The 17860-nt window shown below is 35.0% G+C and overlaps 1 protein-coding gene across 1 annotated transcript; it reads right to left on the reverse strand.

Moving 5' to 3' along the window:
• Nucleotides 1–1174: 1174 nt before the first annotated feature.
• LOC140803204 (uncharacterized) lies at nucleotides 1175–16546 on the reverse strand. Its single transcript, XM_073158934.1, has 6 exons — nucleotides 16528–16546; nucleotides 4338–4422; nucleotides 4213–4263; nucleotides 4070–4121; nucleotides 2532–2577; nucleotides 1175–1581 (listed from the first exon to the last, which is right to left on the reverse strand). The coding sequence occupies exons 2-6, from the start codon at nucleotides 4419–4421 to the stop codon at nucleotides 1491–1493; spliced, it is 324 nt and encodes a 107-aa protein (XP_073015035.1). The 5' UTR covers nucleotide 4422; nucleotides 16528–16546; the 3' UTR covers nucleotides 1175–1490.
• Between the last annotated feature and the right edge of the window lie 1314 nt (nucleotides 16547–17860).

Raw genomic sequence — 17860 nt, forward strand, 5'->3', positions numbered from 1 at the left:
TTTATTGAATGAAAGAACATGTGGCTTCTTCTCCCTACAGCACGTCTCGCGCATATGTGCGACCTCCCCCGGCGCATATGTGCGAGACCTACTGGTCTCGGCGCTTGAATATTCAACAGCTCGCACATATGCGCGCCCTTTCTTCGCGCATATGCGCGAGACCTACTGTCTTCGCACTAATCTTCTCGCACAGCTCACGCATACTGTCCTCGCATATCAAATCTTCTCATGGTAAATCCAATCGGGTCTCGGGTGGCCCTTTCATAATCACATCAATTTCAAAGAATTTTCTGTTTGAGGGTCTTTGATGTTTGAGGGTGAAATAGGAAGGCGTATTGCTATATATATATATATTTCAAAGCCGGAGAATTTTCTCTTTGAGGGTGAAATAAGAATAAAATAAAAATCACATTGTCTTTTATACATGCTTAGATATTAAATAAATTTCTTACAAAAAGCGGGTAGATGAGATCCTACCTATGTGGGCACTACTCTCATTTCATTTCAACGGATAAGATCTTGCCACACATACAATTTAAAAAAAAAAGTGTGTCCTATATATGCATGAGCAAATCTTGGTCATCCATCCTATCATGGAGACAATGCCCACATGGGTAAGATGAAATAAACCCAAAAAGCGAGACATTTGAGTGTGTAGACCTAATTTCACATGTGGTTTAGCCCCCAAGGAAAACGTGACAGCGCAAGTGGCACATGGTAGCGGTCCCAATGAGGTGCACGCCTACAATGGATCACATGTGAATTTTTTGTTTGAATCCATGTATTTTGCACTAAAAGGCAGAAATCACTTCATTAGGATACAAGTATCAGTAAGCGTGGAGGTCCCATTTTCAAAGTACCACAAGTAAGAAGCATCCGCTTGATAAATTTTAAACATATGAAACCTGTACTCATAATTCAAACATGTATGATTCCAGGGACTCATAGTTAATAAATGGTTTACATTATGTTGACAAAAAGTTCTAGTCATAAAAAGAATTTCAGAAAACTTTTACTTGCTACCTTAATTCAAGAATTGGTCAGCTTGTTTTTCGTAGATTGGATTCTGTTCTTTTTTTTTTAATTAAGAATCGACTAAGTTAGATGCCAATATGCAAGGAAACATGCTAGGATCACAGTTTTAGCAGCATGAACATTTGCGTCCATCAAAAAGTTGACCAAATGGACATCTCGCAACTTTGTAATCAAACATCGAAGAGTTTTGTATGTTATATAACAATACCAAGTACATGTTTCATATAATAATACAGGTGTGCGCAGATGAGATGAATAAATATATGATCCTTCTTATTTGCATTAGTAGTTAATACTGTTCTGAGTGGATGAGAGGAACGAATGATCCTACTATTGAGTGCAAGCAGGGTAATGACCGCTCCAACTTGTAATTGCCAGACCTCTCGCCACAACTGATTCCTCTGGAAACCACAGTGAAGAAGTTTAGCAGTTTAAGACGTAGTCATTTCCTAATGCTATGAGGATGAACGCGGTGGCGATGGTGAAGATGACACAACTGCATGATAAGATGAAGAGGCGAGTTGAACAAGTGCCGAATAGATCCACCTGCGCAAAATAATGACCACAAGCATCAGAATTCTGAAGTCAGACAATTACACGAGTCTTCAAAATATGGAAATTGAAAAGGAGAAAAGTAAACAGCATTGTCCTTTCAAAAGTAACCCAACATCCCCGCATTCTTCATTATTTCTCTTCCTTCTTGGAGAATGGAAATGCAATGCAAGAACAAACTGATGGAAGCCATTCAACAGGCTCACAGGAATAACCCGGACTATCATTTACTTTGAAACGATAAACAAAAATTAAAACCATTAGTTGAAAATGGGAATAAGAGCATCTTTTCCATGTCAGTTTCCATTCTAAAATTAAAACCAAAATCAAGAACTTATGGCTTATTTCTTGTAAAAAAAAAATAAGTAGTCGGCACCAAAAGAACACAATAATTTGTGAAAAAATGTTAAACTTTTAGCCATTTTTTATTAATTATATATGCCATTATGTTATATCTCCACCACTTTTAACAAAATCAGCTCAAAAACAAAACCAAACCAGAACCAAGGATCGAAACCTTCTAACCATTAGCAGGACTTTGGTTTCGGCCTTCCGAAACATGGTCCTCCAGCATCATCCATCTCTACTCTGTCAAGACTATGCGGGTGTGTTGTCCTTAGCTATTGTGCAAACTACAAAACCTTTTACATAAATAACCAACTACTCTCGAATTATAGCCATATGAAAATCTAGTTCAACACTCCATCAATAGCATCCAAATACCAACAGGAACATTTTTTTTTAAATCAGAACAGTCACAATGTTGCATCAAAACCCCCGACCACTACCACTGTAGAAACCGCCACACAAAACAAGACCTGTCATAATTGTCGTTTGGAGTTGGAACCGTGGCAACAAAATTTGTCCGGCCTTTCTAACTATATCATGAGGCCACAATCGCATATACATAGTACCATACAGTTCCGTGTAAAGAATATATTTACCTGTTAATCCAGCACAACCTGATGAGAAAACAATGACGGGTGGGGCCTGCATTACAAAACAATAATTAAAAAAACCCAATGAATAAAACATAGAAAAGAATAGGGAAGAACAAAAAATCAACGCAGAAGGAAAGCTCTTTATCAATTTAAAATTGGACGCAAATAACTTTTGTAATATCCTTAACATTAATGTTACTCGCTCATGCACATGACAGACTTATGCAAAATAAATGAGGGGGCCATAGTAAAGTGTTTTTAGATAAAATTTCAGTATTCAAAATATTTACACACGTACAAAAAGAAAACTAGGTTAAATTTAATACAGCTGAGATAGTAAAGTATTAAAATTCAAAGAATACTTAGAATATACAATGACCCAACCTCCACATTATATTCCACGCTTTTTCCACAAATCCAGATAGTATGAATTTTATCCTGTTGCGAGCATTGCACATGATCCTTATGCATATAGCTCTGTTATTAACATTATTATCATATCAAACCACCTTTCTTTCTCCATCTGGGCATGCAAATAAAGAAAAGAAATGAATTGCAAAGAAAAAGACACAAGACACTACCGTTTTAAGTTGTGGACATTGTTAAGATTTAAGTTAAAACCCTGCTTAAAAAGTAGATTATTCTTTCACACATGGTATAGAAGATAATGCGTATGTCATAAAATTCTGTCCCCGCATCAATGGCCTTGAAAAAGAAAATTTGAGAGTGATGCACAAAATTGAAGTGGAAACAGTAACATTACACCATGGATCCTTGATTACCACTAGCAATTGCTGGTTGATCATCAGAGAATCAAAGCGTAGTGGAAATGTCTACACGTAGCTAATTTATACACTAGCACTCTTGCAACATAAATATGAATCATGTTCATCATGAAAGAGGAATTTGGCCAATTTACAGCCACCCCTACCACAAGAATCAATATGAGACTAAAAAAAATTTGTATATTGTTGATGCCTGAGGGTACCCAATATCACCAAATGTTCAAGTACTTCCAACTAAAAACATTAGTTAACATTACTTGTCCTTACATAAGCATAGAATGCATATCATAAAGCAGCACAGAAAAATGCCACGGTTGAGTATAATGATGGTAATCCACATCCCACCATCACCATACCAAGAGAAAAGAAGTTCCAAAACAAACGGTTACAACACCAACTCCTACAACAACATCAAAAACTTGCACCAATGAGGAAATGTAACCACATAGGTCCTTTGATCCACCTCCTAACAAACGGCATAGCTGTAGAAGGATTGACATTAGAGAATCTAAACACAAAATCTCCATTAAAATTGCAAGAGTTTGTAAAGAACCGAAGAAATTTTCTCATATGGTATGATACACACAATCCCAAATTCACAATAAATCCAATCACATATAAAAAAAATTAATAAACCAATCAACATTGTTAAAACAAATCAGTCAATGCAAAAAAATCAATGATTCCAATCAAATTATGTGTTTTGACCCAGAACATACTAACCAATCATACGAAATGATATAACATCATTCATACCGTGGTGGAAACCATAAAAAGCTCCTGCCGTGCCTCCAACGGCTGATCCTATCTAATGCGACAAGTAAAAAAGATAAAAGATCACAAATCCGATTAAAAAATAGAGCGCACTAGGAAAAAGATACAAAAATGGCCATCCACACCATGGAAAAGCTGTCCCTGATGAGTGATGAAACAGTCCACTCACTGGTCTCCTGTGGAATTCAGAGTTGGGATTTTAATTTTGAGGATAATTCGTTGGGTAATCAAAAGGGTTTTGGTGACTTACCATCTCTTTTGAAAGGGGGCCAGCACAATGTTGACACCTTAAGCCATGGAGATCTCCTCGCAATTTAGAACTTGACTTCCCCATCCTTATCACAATTCACTTGAAATTACCAAAACGAAAAGAACACAACCTGGTTATAGAAGCAGAGTTGCAGTTAGGGTTTCAACAGGAAAATGGCCACTATTTTTTGGGCTATACAAATACTTGGACAAACACCAATTTTTTGATCGTTAATAATTAAAGATATTTTTTTCTACAATAATAATAAAAGATTTGAGTAGAAAGTTACTGGAAATAATTAAGGCTAATTGGCTGTGAAATCCCTGGACGCAAAAATCCACGGTGGAAAAAAATAATATATTAACTATTTGTATTTTCAATACACATTTCCAATGCACACATATCCTGAATATACGTGTTTTAAAAGATGAGTGTACTCAAAATTGAAAATACGAAAAGTTAATAATCATAAGTCACTACAAAAAATTTTTCTAATTAGCGCGTCCCTAATCAAATTTGTTAGAAATCCATTCTCCAACCGACGATACATCAAATTTCTATCATTATCCATTTTATTCTGCAAAGAATAAATAAGATGTAATTTACTTAATCGCTATCATTTACTCATTAATTAAAAAAATTAATATACGAACTCCTTAGCTCTCATTCAACAACATAAGTAGACATATTTAATAATTTTAATGTTGACAATTAATTAATCATTTAAATTATGAAATATTTTAATAACAAACATGTAATATATATTATTTAATTTCTAATAACACGCAATAAAAACAAATTAAACTATATATAAATCTACAACAAACTTATAATATGACCGTAGAAAATGCCGGAGCACTGTGCACACGCAAAAAAATCAGCTGGAAAACGACCTGTACTACAAGCTAACAAAATTCATGATCTTAACCAAAACTAAAAAATTTACTAAGAATGGGAGCTAAAAAACTTGCCCCAACTCGAAACTAAAATCGTCTCAGAGAGAAAAATTTACCACAGAAGGAAAGCGGTGCGAAGAAAAATGGAGGGAGGAATGGGAAGACAATTTGCGACGGTTTTAAGAAAAACCGTCAGTAATAGCAATGGTTTTACAACTAGCGACGGTTCATAAAACCGTCGATGATGTAGATCGGCGCAAATTGTTTGTAAATTTACCATTCCCACTTTTAACAAAATCAGCTCAAAACAAAACCACACCAAAAACAAGGATCGAAACCTTCTAAACATTAGCAAGACAAAAACTGTTAACGGAAGTTTGGTTTCGGCCTTCCAAAACATGGTTCTCCAGCCATCATTCAATCCCTACTCTGTCGGGACAATGCGGGTGTGTTGTCCTTAGCCATTTGTGCACCCTTCTCAATTGTCGTTAGGAGTTGGGACTGTGGCAACAAAATTTGTTCGGCCTTTCTAACTAACTTATGGAAAGCAAGTTTAAAACTTACCAACTTTATGGGATAACTTAATCATGTTCTAAATAAGAGTTTTCAAAGTCATGATCTAAATAACTTAATCATATGGAAAGCATGTTTAAAACTTACCAACATTCTGGGATTGTGAAACAACTAAAAATATAAACTTCAAGTAAACTGACATAATTTAAAATATGGAAACATCAAATTAACATGGCTTTCAAAGTATAAAACTGAATTCTGTTTAAAACTTGATTAAAATATAAGCCAATAACAAAAAGTTATATTTAAAGCATAACAATGAAAATTGAATGTTAAGTTTAACAAAATACTTAAAAATCATTTTTCAACACCCAACCAAAAAAAAAGGTAGAAATCCTCAATGATAACTCAAGGTACAAAATGTGAATGGTAAGGGCTTGGTTCAAAGGCATGGAAAATAATTCCTTTGAATTCCTTAGTTATTCTTGCCACATACTCCAATATGTGAGATTTGAGAACTTGGTTCAAGGGCAGTAGCAAGAAACATCGATTGGAGCCATAGAGTGGTAAGCACTTTTCTAAACTCAAAGGTGAAAGATATAATTTTTTGGGAGAAGGCAAAGATTCTAGGAATGGGCATATAGTGCTCAAAACTGAATGAACCCAATTCATTTTCCTACTAAACCGAACCAACCATGTTTTATTCATTTTTTGTTAAAATCAATCAAACAAAAACCTATTTAAAATTGGTAATTTCAGTCAGTAACCAACTTAACACATTTTTCAGGAAAAAAATTAAGAAATATATAATCAGGAACTAAATTTATTGGTTTTGCTAGAGCTTAATAATACTTATTCAAAGCACACACTGCAGCTTTCTACATAGCTTCATTTTAGGAAAATATATGCTAGAACCCTGAATAATGGACTTTAAATACTATTTAAAACACAATTACATACACCGACTATATGTATCATCACAGTCCATGACATAGAATTAGAAAAACAAGGAAAACCAATCAATTTCTTCTCAACACACAAAAAACTGCAAAATCAAAGAATTCAAGACCACATAAAATCAATCTCAGGCATAAGAATTGGTAACTACAATAAAAAAAAATCAATAGAATGTGAATAAAACAATTAACAAATCAAGAACACAAAAAATTCCCTGATTACAATTTTATGGTAGCTGACACTAGGATTTGGGAAGAGGAATCCCAAAGGAGGATGGGTACATGAGAAAAAGAGAAAACATTAACATAGAGGACACATTTTGAAGAGTTCTGTTAGAGTAAAATAATTGGAAAGCAGCCCAACCTTTCGTAAGTGTTGATTTCTTACCCGTCGTCTTTCGGCACGCTACAAACGGATAAAAGAAAAGGATTCCGATGATGCTACGGCCGAGGCTATCGAGGCCAGATTCCAGTGCTGCTGTGGTAAAGTGAATCGATGTGAGATTGGGCGAAGCTAGGGCAACTGGTAGAATGGCAGAAATCTCAAATTTGAAATGAAGTCCCGAGTTCGAGAACTAATTCAACAAAACTCTCTTAGCTAAAAAAAAAATATTCGATTTGGTCAATTTTTACTGCATCATAGGTGCAATCCTACAAAAAGTTGTATATAAATATTAATTTGAAATAATTTCACATATACCAAAATTTTAGGTGTAGGTCTTTTGTAAAAAGGTCTAGTAGATTTATATTTGTGAGACGGATCGACCCAGTCTATATTTGGAGTCAAATATAATACTTTTTGTATAAAAAGTAATACATTTCCACGACCTAGATCAGATAGATGATTTGTCTCACAAAATTGACTCATGAGACGATCTCATAGAAGTTTTTGTGAAACTTTACAATGGGATTGATGATAATGCACCCATCTGAACAAATTTTTTTTTTTTCTATTCTATTTGTATTTTGTTCTCAAACAATAATGTTGATTTTTCTCTCAAATCCATATCATTAATTCAAAAATTCCAACATCACATTTGGTAGAAATTGTATCTCGCAATTGTTAACTTACTTTAAAAATCAATTTAGATTGAAATATGATAAAATTCTGTCTATCTTTAACAATAGATCACCATTGCGTGATTTGTGACTGCCACATAGAGCAAGTCTTTGAGATAATATCTTTGGTAAGTTTTGCTTAAACCGTCGCTAAATTACCGACAGTTTTACAAATAGTCGCTATTAGCGACGATTTAGCAACGGTTCATAAAACCGTTGGTAATAGCGACAGTTTTATCTAAACCGTGACAGCAGATGTGGTGGTCAAGATCCGAGACAGGATGAAGACCGCCGAGAGTCGTCTTATGCTGACAAGAGAAGAAGGGATCTTGAGTTTGCCGTAGGTGATCACATTTTTGTAAAGATAGCATCTGTGAAGGGTGTTATGAGGTTTGGGAAGAGAGGCAAGCTTAGTCCGAAATTTATTGGACTGTTCAAAATTATTGACAGAGTTGGGACACTAGCTTATCGTGTAGCCCTACCGCCTAATCTGGCCGGTGTACACAATGTGTTCCATGTCTTGATGATGAGGAAGTACCAAGCAAATCCCTCACATGTTTTGAGCTATGAGTCGTTGCATCTTGCTCCAGATCTGTCGTATGAGGAAGGACCTGTTCAAATCCTAGACAGATAAGAGCGGAGACTTCAGAACAAAGTAACCAAGCTAGTCAAAGTCCGGTGGCTAAATCAATCAGTGGAGGAAGCAACTTGGAAGACCGAGGAAGAGATGAGGAATCGCTACCCGGAATTTTTTAATAAGACTTAATTTTGAGGAAAAAATTTATTTAAGTAGGGAAGGAACTGTAGAACCCAAATTCAATACACGTAAAACACATGCATTTATTAAAATTTTAAATTATTTATTTAATTTTAAAATTATTTTTAACTATGCATGATTTATGATTTTCAATATTTAAAATTATTACATGTTTATATGATGCACGTTAAAATGTTTTCTTGAGCTTCATGTTCAAGCGATTATTCGATGCGAGAACGAGGAAAAGAGACCGGCGACGATTTAGGTAACTTTTAAAATGTGATATTTTATTTTAAGTTGGGTTTGGGGCATTTTAAAAAGTTTATTTAATTTTTTTACATTTTAAAAGCCTAATTTAATTATTAGGTGATTTTATGACTTTAAAGTTTTTAAAGAGTTGTCACTTGTACATTTTATTTTAAATTAAGAGATGTTATTTAAAGTTAGAGGAAGGTTAGTATTTTAATTGCTGTTAATTATCAATTAAGGACATAATTTCTCCTAATTACCTAAACTAACTCACGCACACACCGACATTTACACACACACACTTACGTTTAACACACACACAATTCACTACCCTTAATTTCAGTTTTTTTTTTTAAAAAAATAAAACCTAGGGTTCTATAGCAAGAGCAGCCGCCCCTTTCCCTTCAGTTTTCCAGCAAGTTTTTGTTCAGTTTCTTCAAGGAAATCGAGCCACAAATCATTCTGGATCATCTTTGCATTTTCCCGCTTCGGTATCGTCATTTCGGTATCGTTAAATATCAAAAGGCATGTATAATCTTTTGTTTCTGCATCGATCTTGTTATATTATATGTTCTTATGTTTATTATGTGTAAAAATCCATGTATGTTGTAAAAAGTTTGAGCAAAAATTTGTTTGATCGATTTTGAAACAAAAGCTTTCAACATATAAAACATAGAAAAGTTCGCTGTCATTTTAAATACTGCGACTTTTCGAGTAAAACATATAAAACATGTAAAAAGTTTGAGTAAAAAGTTCGCTGTCATTTTAAATACTGCGACTTTTCGGTCGATTTTATGGAAAAGCTTTCAACATATAAAACATAGAACTTTTTGATACCTTCTTGAAGTTTTATTGTTGCAGGCTTCGTTGGGGATCGACGGGTGATCACTGTTGCGTTTAAGTATGTTGAGTATGATATTGGGATGATTTTTGGTGTGTTGGTTCGCATCGATAGACACTTGTTTGCATTAGAAGTCGTAGAATGTGTTTTGATGTCAAATGTCGAGTTCCCGGATTGGGTGGCGTTGTTTGTGATGCCTAGTTGTTTTGGGGGGATTGTTTGAGTTTGAATAAGTGTCATTGTATCCTAGGATGGGTCTCGAGGCATTGATTCATGGGTCGTATGATCGAGTTAGGAGAATTAAGTCAAAAGTGTAGTGAATTTCTGTTGGTTCGCGATTCCAGTAGGTACACGGACCCTGGAATGGAGTCCGTGCACTTTTTCCTTCAAAATTTGAATTTTAAGCACCTACACGGACCCTTACATGGGGTCCATGAACTTTTTAAATAAAAATAAAAAAAATTTTAGGGATTTTTTTGGGGTTTGATGTTATGATTTAGTATGATGATTAAACGAGGTCTAGTCCCGAATGATTTAGAACGTTTTGTCATTTTTGGGTGTGAGCATGACTATATGTATAATTTATGCAAGATATGTATTCGAACTCACGTTAGCATGTGCAACAGTGGTCCCAAGCGAGATCCAATGAATCCCTCAACGCCAAGTAAGTATGTTCGATGTGCAAAAGAAAATATTTTAAGTTTTTTGGGTATGATAAATGTCTTGTGACCAAATTATGAACGGGTTTGGAAGTCGGTGAACGTGGTCGAGGACCTCTCCACCCCGGTAAAGCATGAACGGGTTTAGATCAGGATTGGAAAGCGGTAAAGCATGACCAGGGACCAATCCACCTGGTAAAGCATGACCAGGGATCTCATGTATATGATAGTGGATTTTTCATGTCAGCACAATACTGTGGTTTAGTCTGATCAGGCGTATTTATGTATGGGTCACTTGTTTTGAAACATATCTCTACGCAAAATGATGTTATGTATGCAAGTATGTTTAAGAAAAGTCTTATGATGATGGCACATCTACGTTTATGCTATTACGTTCAAGTGTCAAGTATTTTTATGCTGTTACGTTCAAGTTTCTAGTACGTAAGCCCTACTTTAAAGATTCATATGGTTTTATTATGTAGTACTTGCTATGTAGAACCCGAAAATCAAATTACGTATAAGCCATGCATAATTGTTACTATTTAAATTAAGAATGAATTTTTAATTAAATATATTAAGTGTTTAAGTCATTTTAAATAATTTTAAATCATGATTATTTATTTTAAAAAGTAGATGTTTAGTTTTATCTTTTAAGGATAAATACGCGAGGCCGGACCGAGTTTGGAGATTAGAAATAATATTAATAATAAGAAAAATATTCCTAAATTTATATTAAGTCAAGGAATAATTTAATTTATAGAAAAAGAATGTTTTAGGATTTATTAAATTAATTGGAATCAAGTTAGTAAATAAATTCTATTAGGTTCAATATTTAATTAAAGCTTAAATTAAAATATGTTAACAAATGGGGGATGAATTAATCTAAGTATAATATATTCATGAAATTAAATATATCATTTAAATACTTAGATTGTAAACATGCAATGCCATGCAAGAGTTCATTTTAAATTAAGGTCTAAATTCACTAAAATGTATAATGGGTATGTAAAATCTTAAACAATTAAAATGCAAAGTTTAAATAAAAATATACCACGCAAATGAGTAATGATTCTCGGTCAAGACAATTAAAAAAAATTGTAATAAACACCATTCAAGTCACCACTAAATGGTTTTCATAGTGTAATCATTTCTCACTTTTAACCTCCATAGTTATAGGTAATACATGCACCATAATTCTCCTTGAAGCTCCTCAGCCCATATTGCTAGCAAATAAACGTGAATAGACAACAAGAAGGAGAAAATGTATCGGCTAGCAAGATGAATGAGAATCATTTAAATTGCATTCAAAGCCTACACTTGTAACTCCCACCTTAATGCATATAATGACACCTTTTAACACTCACCTTCATTGTCTAGCAAACCCACACTCTCACCCTTGAAAAATATCAGAAAATAGCAGCTTAGATTCGTGAGTTAGTAGCTGGAATAATAGAATAATAGCAGCTACAACAAGGTGAAGAAACAATTCAATTCCCATTCAAATTCTCACTTGTAACTCTCAACTAAATGCAATTCAAGACTTATTTAACACCTCTTATATCATTCACCTTCCATACCTAGCCTTCCCCCACCCTTACATTATAAATATCAGAAAGCACCAGCTGTTGAAATCGTGAAAACATCACAGAAATAAGAAAGGAAATCCAACACCGATTCTGTCGCTCGTGTTCGTCGTATTGATTTGTTTTTGTCAAAACAAATTCCAGGCATGTATATATTACTTCTTTGCTCTTCAATCAAGTTATATTAGCTATTTTATAACAATATATGATCAAGAATCATGAGACATCACGAAATTACAGCAAGGTTTACCAAGCAAAATCTGTACAGATTTTTCCTAAATTCTTTTGTTTCCAACTTCACGGGTTTGCTAAGTTTTGTTGATTTCAGGATGTTGCTCGGTTCCAGGCTCACATGGCTGCTACTAGGCATGAATTAGAATGTGTTAGGGTGTTTTTGGGTCAATGGTTCAAGTCCATACACGCACAACAAAGAATTGACAGCAACATTTCAAGGAGTTACAGCTTTGTGTCAAAATATTTTGTCATTAATTGTCTAAGGGATGTGTTCGAATCCTGGGGGTCCTAGGGGCTGTAGCCATGGTTAGAACCCTCCCTTACATGTCTAGGATGTGGCCAAGGAGTCCTTTCCAAGTTTGGTTCACGGATCCATCAGAATTTCATCAAAACAATACATCAAAATTCTGCATGAGCACACTTTCGGTTTTGGGTGTTTTGTTTGGATTATGTTTGGCTTCTAGCCCATAGCCATGGTTTATAAAACACTTCATCATGTCTAGGTCGAGCCATGGTTGATCAAATTGCCATTGGAACGACCCAAGAGAGTAAAACAAGTTAATACATCTCAAGACACAGCAGGCTGCATTTCTCGGCTAGCATGATGCATTGTCCTAGGTGTTGGCTCGGTTTATGGTTGGCTTTGAGCCCTTAGCCATGGTCCATGCCATGCCTTGGGATGTTGGTAAGAGTCCTTGGGCGGTGGTTCAAGCCCGTAGTCAATTATTTTCAGAGTTTACTACAAATACACACAAGCTGCCACTGCTGCACTTTTGACAGCACCTATGGGATCCGGTTTTTGGGGTTGTTTGAGTTCTTGGTTGTCTTTTAGCCCATGGTCTTGGACTGGACAGTACCTCAATGAGTTAGGAAGGTCATGTTTTTGGTCGTTTGTGATTTGGTCGAGTTTAGAGGTCGTACGAGAATTTACGGTGAAATGTGCCAAAATGACTCTTAAAAGAGTGTTTTATGTTTTTGGATTCCTTTCACCTATTTTCGTGTTTTGCAATTCTTATGCATGTTTTTCAGTATGTTTGGAGTATTTTTAATCATAGTTAAACGTTGGTTTAATGTTGGTTCGGGTTGGTACGAAGCCATGGTCAAAAATCAAGTTGTTGGCCCGAATCGTCTCGTTTTTTGTTCTATTGTTAAGTTTTTGTCAAGTTAAGATTTATTGCATGTGTCACATAGTAGAATTAAGTCGCAGCAAGCCTGGGAACGATCCAACTCATCCGGTAAAAATAAGGTTATGATTATATTACGTGCATAATAATATAAAATGTTTATTTTTGAGATATATGCTATATGTCTTGTGGCCACCTTACGTTTATGGGTTTGGAAGTCGGTAGGCGCAACCGAGGACCTCTCCGCCCGGTGATTTATGATCGGTTTATGATTATGTATGGGTACGGACATCCAGTCCAAGGGCTGTGATTGATCTCTACCGCCCAGTATACTGTGGTTTAGTCTGATCAAGCGCTTACGCTATGTTATGGGCCACTTGCTTAGAAACATTATCTCTACCAGAAAAATTATGATATGTTATGACAGAGCTCTATTGAGCACAGCTTTTACGTATGAATTTTCAGACATGCACGTAGTTATAATTATTCATGATACGATTTTCACCATACTCTCTACGATACTTTATTTTTATGATACATGCGATTTTATGATATATTTACTTGTTATTCACGATATATACATGTTGAGTCTTTAGACTCACTAGACTTGATTGTTGTAGGTATTGACGAGGTCAAGACCGCGGGCGGAGACCAGTGAGCGATCTTGGGACAGCAGTAGTAAACCCGAGGACCTCATGATTTAATTTATACACCTTTTATTATTCAAACTTAGTTTTAATACGTTGGATTATTTTTAAGTTGATGTTTACTTTGGATTATTTTTAAATTGTTGGTTGAAAACAATATTTGTTTCTGCTGTTATTTTAAAGTTAAAATTATTTACATGCTTATTTTAATTAAATAAGACAAGGTAATTATTTATTTAGAAAATTTTTAATAATTCCGCAAAATTATGAATACGAAATACGGGCCTCTACATGCTATCTCCAGTTTATACATGTTGAGTTTTTAGACTCACTAGACTTGATCGATGCATGTGATGATGACTTTGAGGAGACGAGGGGTGGGGACCAATGAGCCGGCTTGGACTGAGCAGGAGGCTAAACATGAGGACCGCCCATGTTTTTTAAGAAATTATGCAATGTTTCAAATACTTTGATTTCACGTTATTTTTTTCTATATTTAAACAAGTGTTTTGGCAAACTTTATTTGAGAGCTTTTCGTTGGAAATATTCTGAATGATCAGTTTATTATTATCGCAATTTGAAGGTTTCTAATTAATTAAGAAAATTTTTATTTTTCCGTAAATTTTAAAGTAGTTTAAAGTATGGTACGTTACATTTGGTCTGTAGCTTAGGGTCGGTAAAGTTGTGAGTACATTAGAAGTCATAGGGAAGCGAATGGGTAGAAGATGACATTTTGAGGTTTGGTTCGCGCAGAGTTAGCAACGCAGCACTGCATTTAGAGCTCTGCAGCGCTACAACTTCATGTTGAGTAGTGCCGGGGTAGCTCCTAGGCACTTGACAGGCGCTGCAGCGCTAACTTAGCGCCTAAGCGCTGGTTCAGGTATCTTCGAGCTTCAAGTTTAGGTTCTATTGCTTCCTTTGGGTACTACTACGCCGTTATGTCTAAGCTTACTGAAGGTTAGTTTAGATGTTGCGAAGTTTGATTAGGGAACGTTGAACTATGGTTTAAGCAAAGCCCGTGTCTTTTATTGCTTGGGAAAATGTTCATACTCATATCAGGGTTTGTTTCGGGGTTCGATGTCATGGGTTGTTTATGATGTTTATCTTGGTCAAGTCCCGAGTGTTCTAGAAATTCATAAGTTATTTAATATATAACTTGGTAATAAGTACGATGTGCATGATTGAGTTATGGAATTTAAAATGCATGAGAACGTGTTAGTATGTTCAGCGACAGCCCAAGCGAGATCCAATGAATCCCTCAACGCTATGTAAGTATGTTCAACGTGCAAAAGAAAATGTTCGATGTTTTTGAGGTATGCTAATAGTCTTGTGACCCATTATGAATAGGTTTGGAAGCCGGAGAACATATCCGAGGACCTCTCCACCCTGGTAAAGTATGACCGGGTTTTGATCAGGATGGGAAAGTGGTAAAATATGACCAGGGATCAATCCACCTGGTAAATTATGACTAGGGATCTTATGTATGTACTAGTGGACATCCCTACTAGCCCAGTACTGTGGTTTAGTCTGAACAGGCGCAATATGTATGTATCACTTGCTTTGAAACATATTTCTAAGTAAAATGATTATGACTATGCATGTTTAAGTATTGTTGGAAACTGAATTTCGGAAGTTTTACAAACTGAGCATTTAATAGATTGAACTAACTGATCAAGAAGACTGATAGTAACTGATCAAAAATATGAAAACTATCGATTTCTCTTAACTGAAGATGAATGCGAAGATAATCAAAGGCAACTGAACCAGCTGACTGAACTACGCAGACAACTACCTAATCAGTTGCTACAAACAGTTGTGAGCTTATCAGTTATAGCCTATCAGCTGATCTTCAGTTGTACACATCATTAGTTAAGGAAAAGGACATTCAACCAACAACTGTACAAAAGCAGACTGTAACTAGTAGTGGGTTCGTCGCATTTCAGAAAAACCGCAGTGTACGATTGTCATAAGAATGTTAACGTTTTAAAAATCATATAGAAAGATTCAAATTACATTCAATATTACCGTTGGAGACAAAGCCTATAATAAGCATAGAAAGAGTAGCTGAAAAATACTCTCAACTCGACTCTTGAAAAACTCTACTCTCGAACAACTATCATCTGAGCTGTTACTCAGCTGAAATCTTTGCAAACTTCAAAGCTCACGCTTATTGTATACATTCATAGCATTTAAGGCTATACTTTGAGCTTACTAGCACAAACTGATATTGTTTTCATAAGTTGTGCTAAGTTATTTCAGTCCAGTTGAATACTGTAAATTGTTTTGTAAGTAAGAATTTCATTTTGGAATTGTTAAGTCCACAACTGAAGTTGTTCAGTACAACTCTTTGTATCGATCAAAGTCTTTCATGGAATATCCTATCTTCGTGATAGAAGGGGTGACGTGCGAGTGTTTGAAATCTTCGAACATCCGTAAAATCTTGTGTGTTCTTATTTCAATTTTATTCTATCTAGCAGTCAGTTTATTTCCACACTATTATTGTTAACTGATTGATATCAACTAACAAGATTCTCGAGTTTCAGTTTATCACCAAACTGACTCAATATTCGAAAAGGTTGTGAAAATTGTTAGTGTTTATTTCAACCCCAAAATAACATGCAATAAAAATTAATTAAACTATGTATAAATCTACAACAAACTTATAATCTAACCGTAGAAGACGCCGGAGCACTGTGCACGCGAAAAAAAAATCAGGTGGAAAACGACTTGCACTACAAGCTAACAAAATTCATGATCTTAACCAAAACTAAAAAATATACCGAGAATTGAAGCTAAAAAACTTGCCCCAACTGGAAACAAAATCGTCTAAGAGAGAAAAATTTATCACAGAATAAAAAGCAGTGTGGAGAAAAATGGAGGGAGGAATGGAAAATTTATAGACAATTGGCGACGGTTTTGACAAAACTATTGCTAATTATAACGACGGTTTAGCTAAGGTCGCTATAATTAGCGACAGTTTTATCAAAACCATCGCAAATTGTCTATAAATTTGCCATTCCTCCCTTCACTTATATCTCCACCACTTTTAACAAAATCATCTCAAAACAAAACCACACCAGAACCAAGGATCGATAACTTCTAATCATTATCAGGACAAAAACTGTTTACGGAAATTTGGTTTCGGCCTTCTGAAACATGGTCCTCCAGCCATCATCCAATCCCTACTCTGTCAGGACAATGCGGTGTTTTGTCCTAAGCTATTGTGCACCCTTCACAATTGTCGTTTGGAGTTGAGATCGTGGCAACAAAATTTATTCGGCCTTTTTAACTATATCACGAGGTCACAATCGCATATACACAGTACCTTACAGTTCTGTGTAAAGAATATATTTACCTGTTACAACACAACCTGATGAGAAAACAATGACTGGTGGGGCCTGCATCCAAAAAAATAATTTAAAAAAACCCAATGAAGAAAAACATAGAAAAGAAGAGGGAAGAACAAAAAATCAGCGCAGAAGGAAAGCTCCTTATCAATTTAAAATTTGACGTATAACTTTTGTAATATCCTTAACATTAATTTTACTCCCTCATGCACATGACAAAGTTATACAAAATAAATGAGGGGGCCATAGTAAAATGTTCTTAGATAACATTTCAGTATTCAAAATATTTACACATGTACAAAAAGAAAACTAAGTTAAATTTAATACAACTGAGAGAGTAAAGGATTAAAATTCAAAGAATAAGTAGTGTTAGAACATTTCATGTTCGTAATCTTGATTTGATGTTAACAAAACTTGTTATTGTGTTTCTAACATATTTACTCAAGTGTGAAGTTATTAAAACAAGAAGCAAACTGAAACTGAATTCTGCACAGATTGAATTTCTGGCAATCTTTGGTTTTTTGATGATATCTCTAAACTGGATAATTAAAATGACAATCTGCCAACTCGGTGGATTAGAAAACGTAATTTGAAACAAGTTGAAATGCAAGCTAGTTGGGCAAATTCGGATGTTATCAATGTCGAACCGATCGCTAAA

Source organism: Primulina eburnea, chromosome 10 (genome assembly GCF_022965805.1).
Source record: "Primulina eburnea isolate SZY01 chromosome 10, ASM2296580v1, whole genome shotgun sequence".
NCBI classification, from domain to species: Eukaryota; Viridiplantae; Streptophyta; class Magnoliopsida; order Lamiales; family Gesneriaceae; genus Primulina; species Primulina eburnea.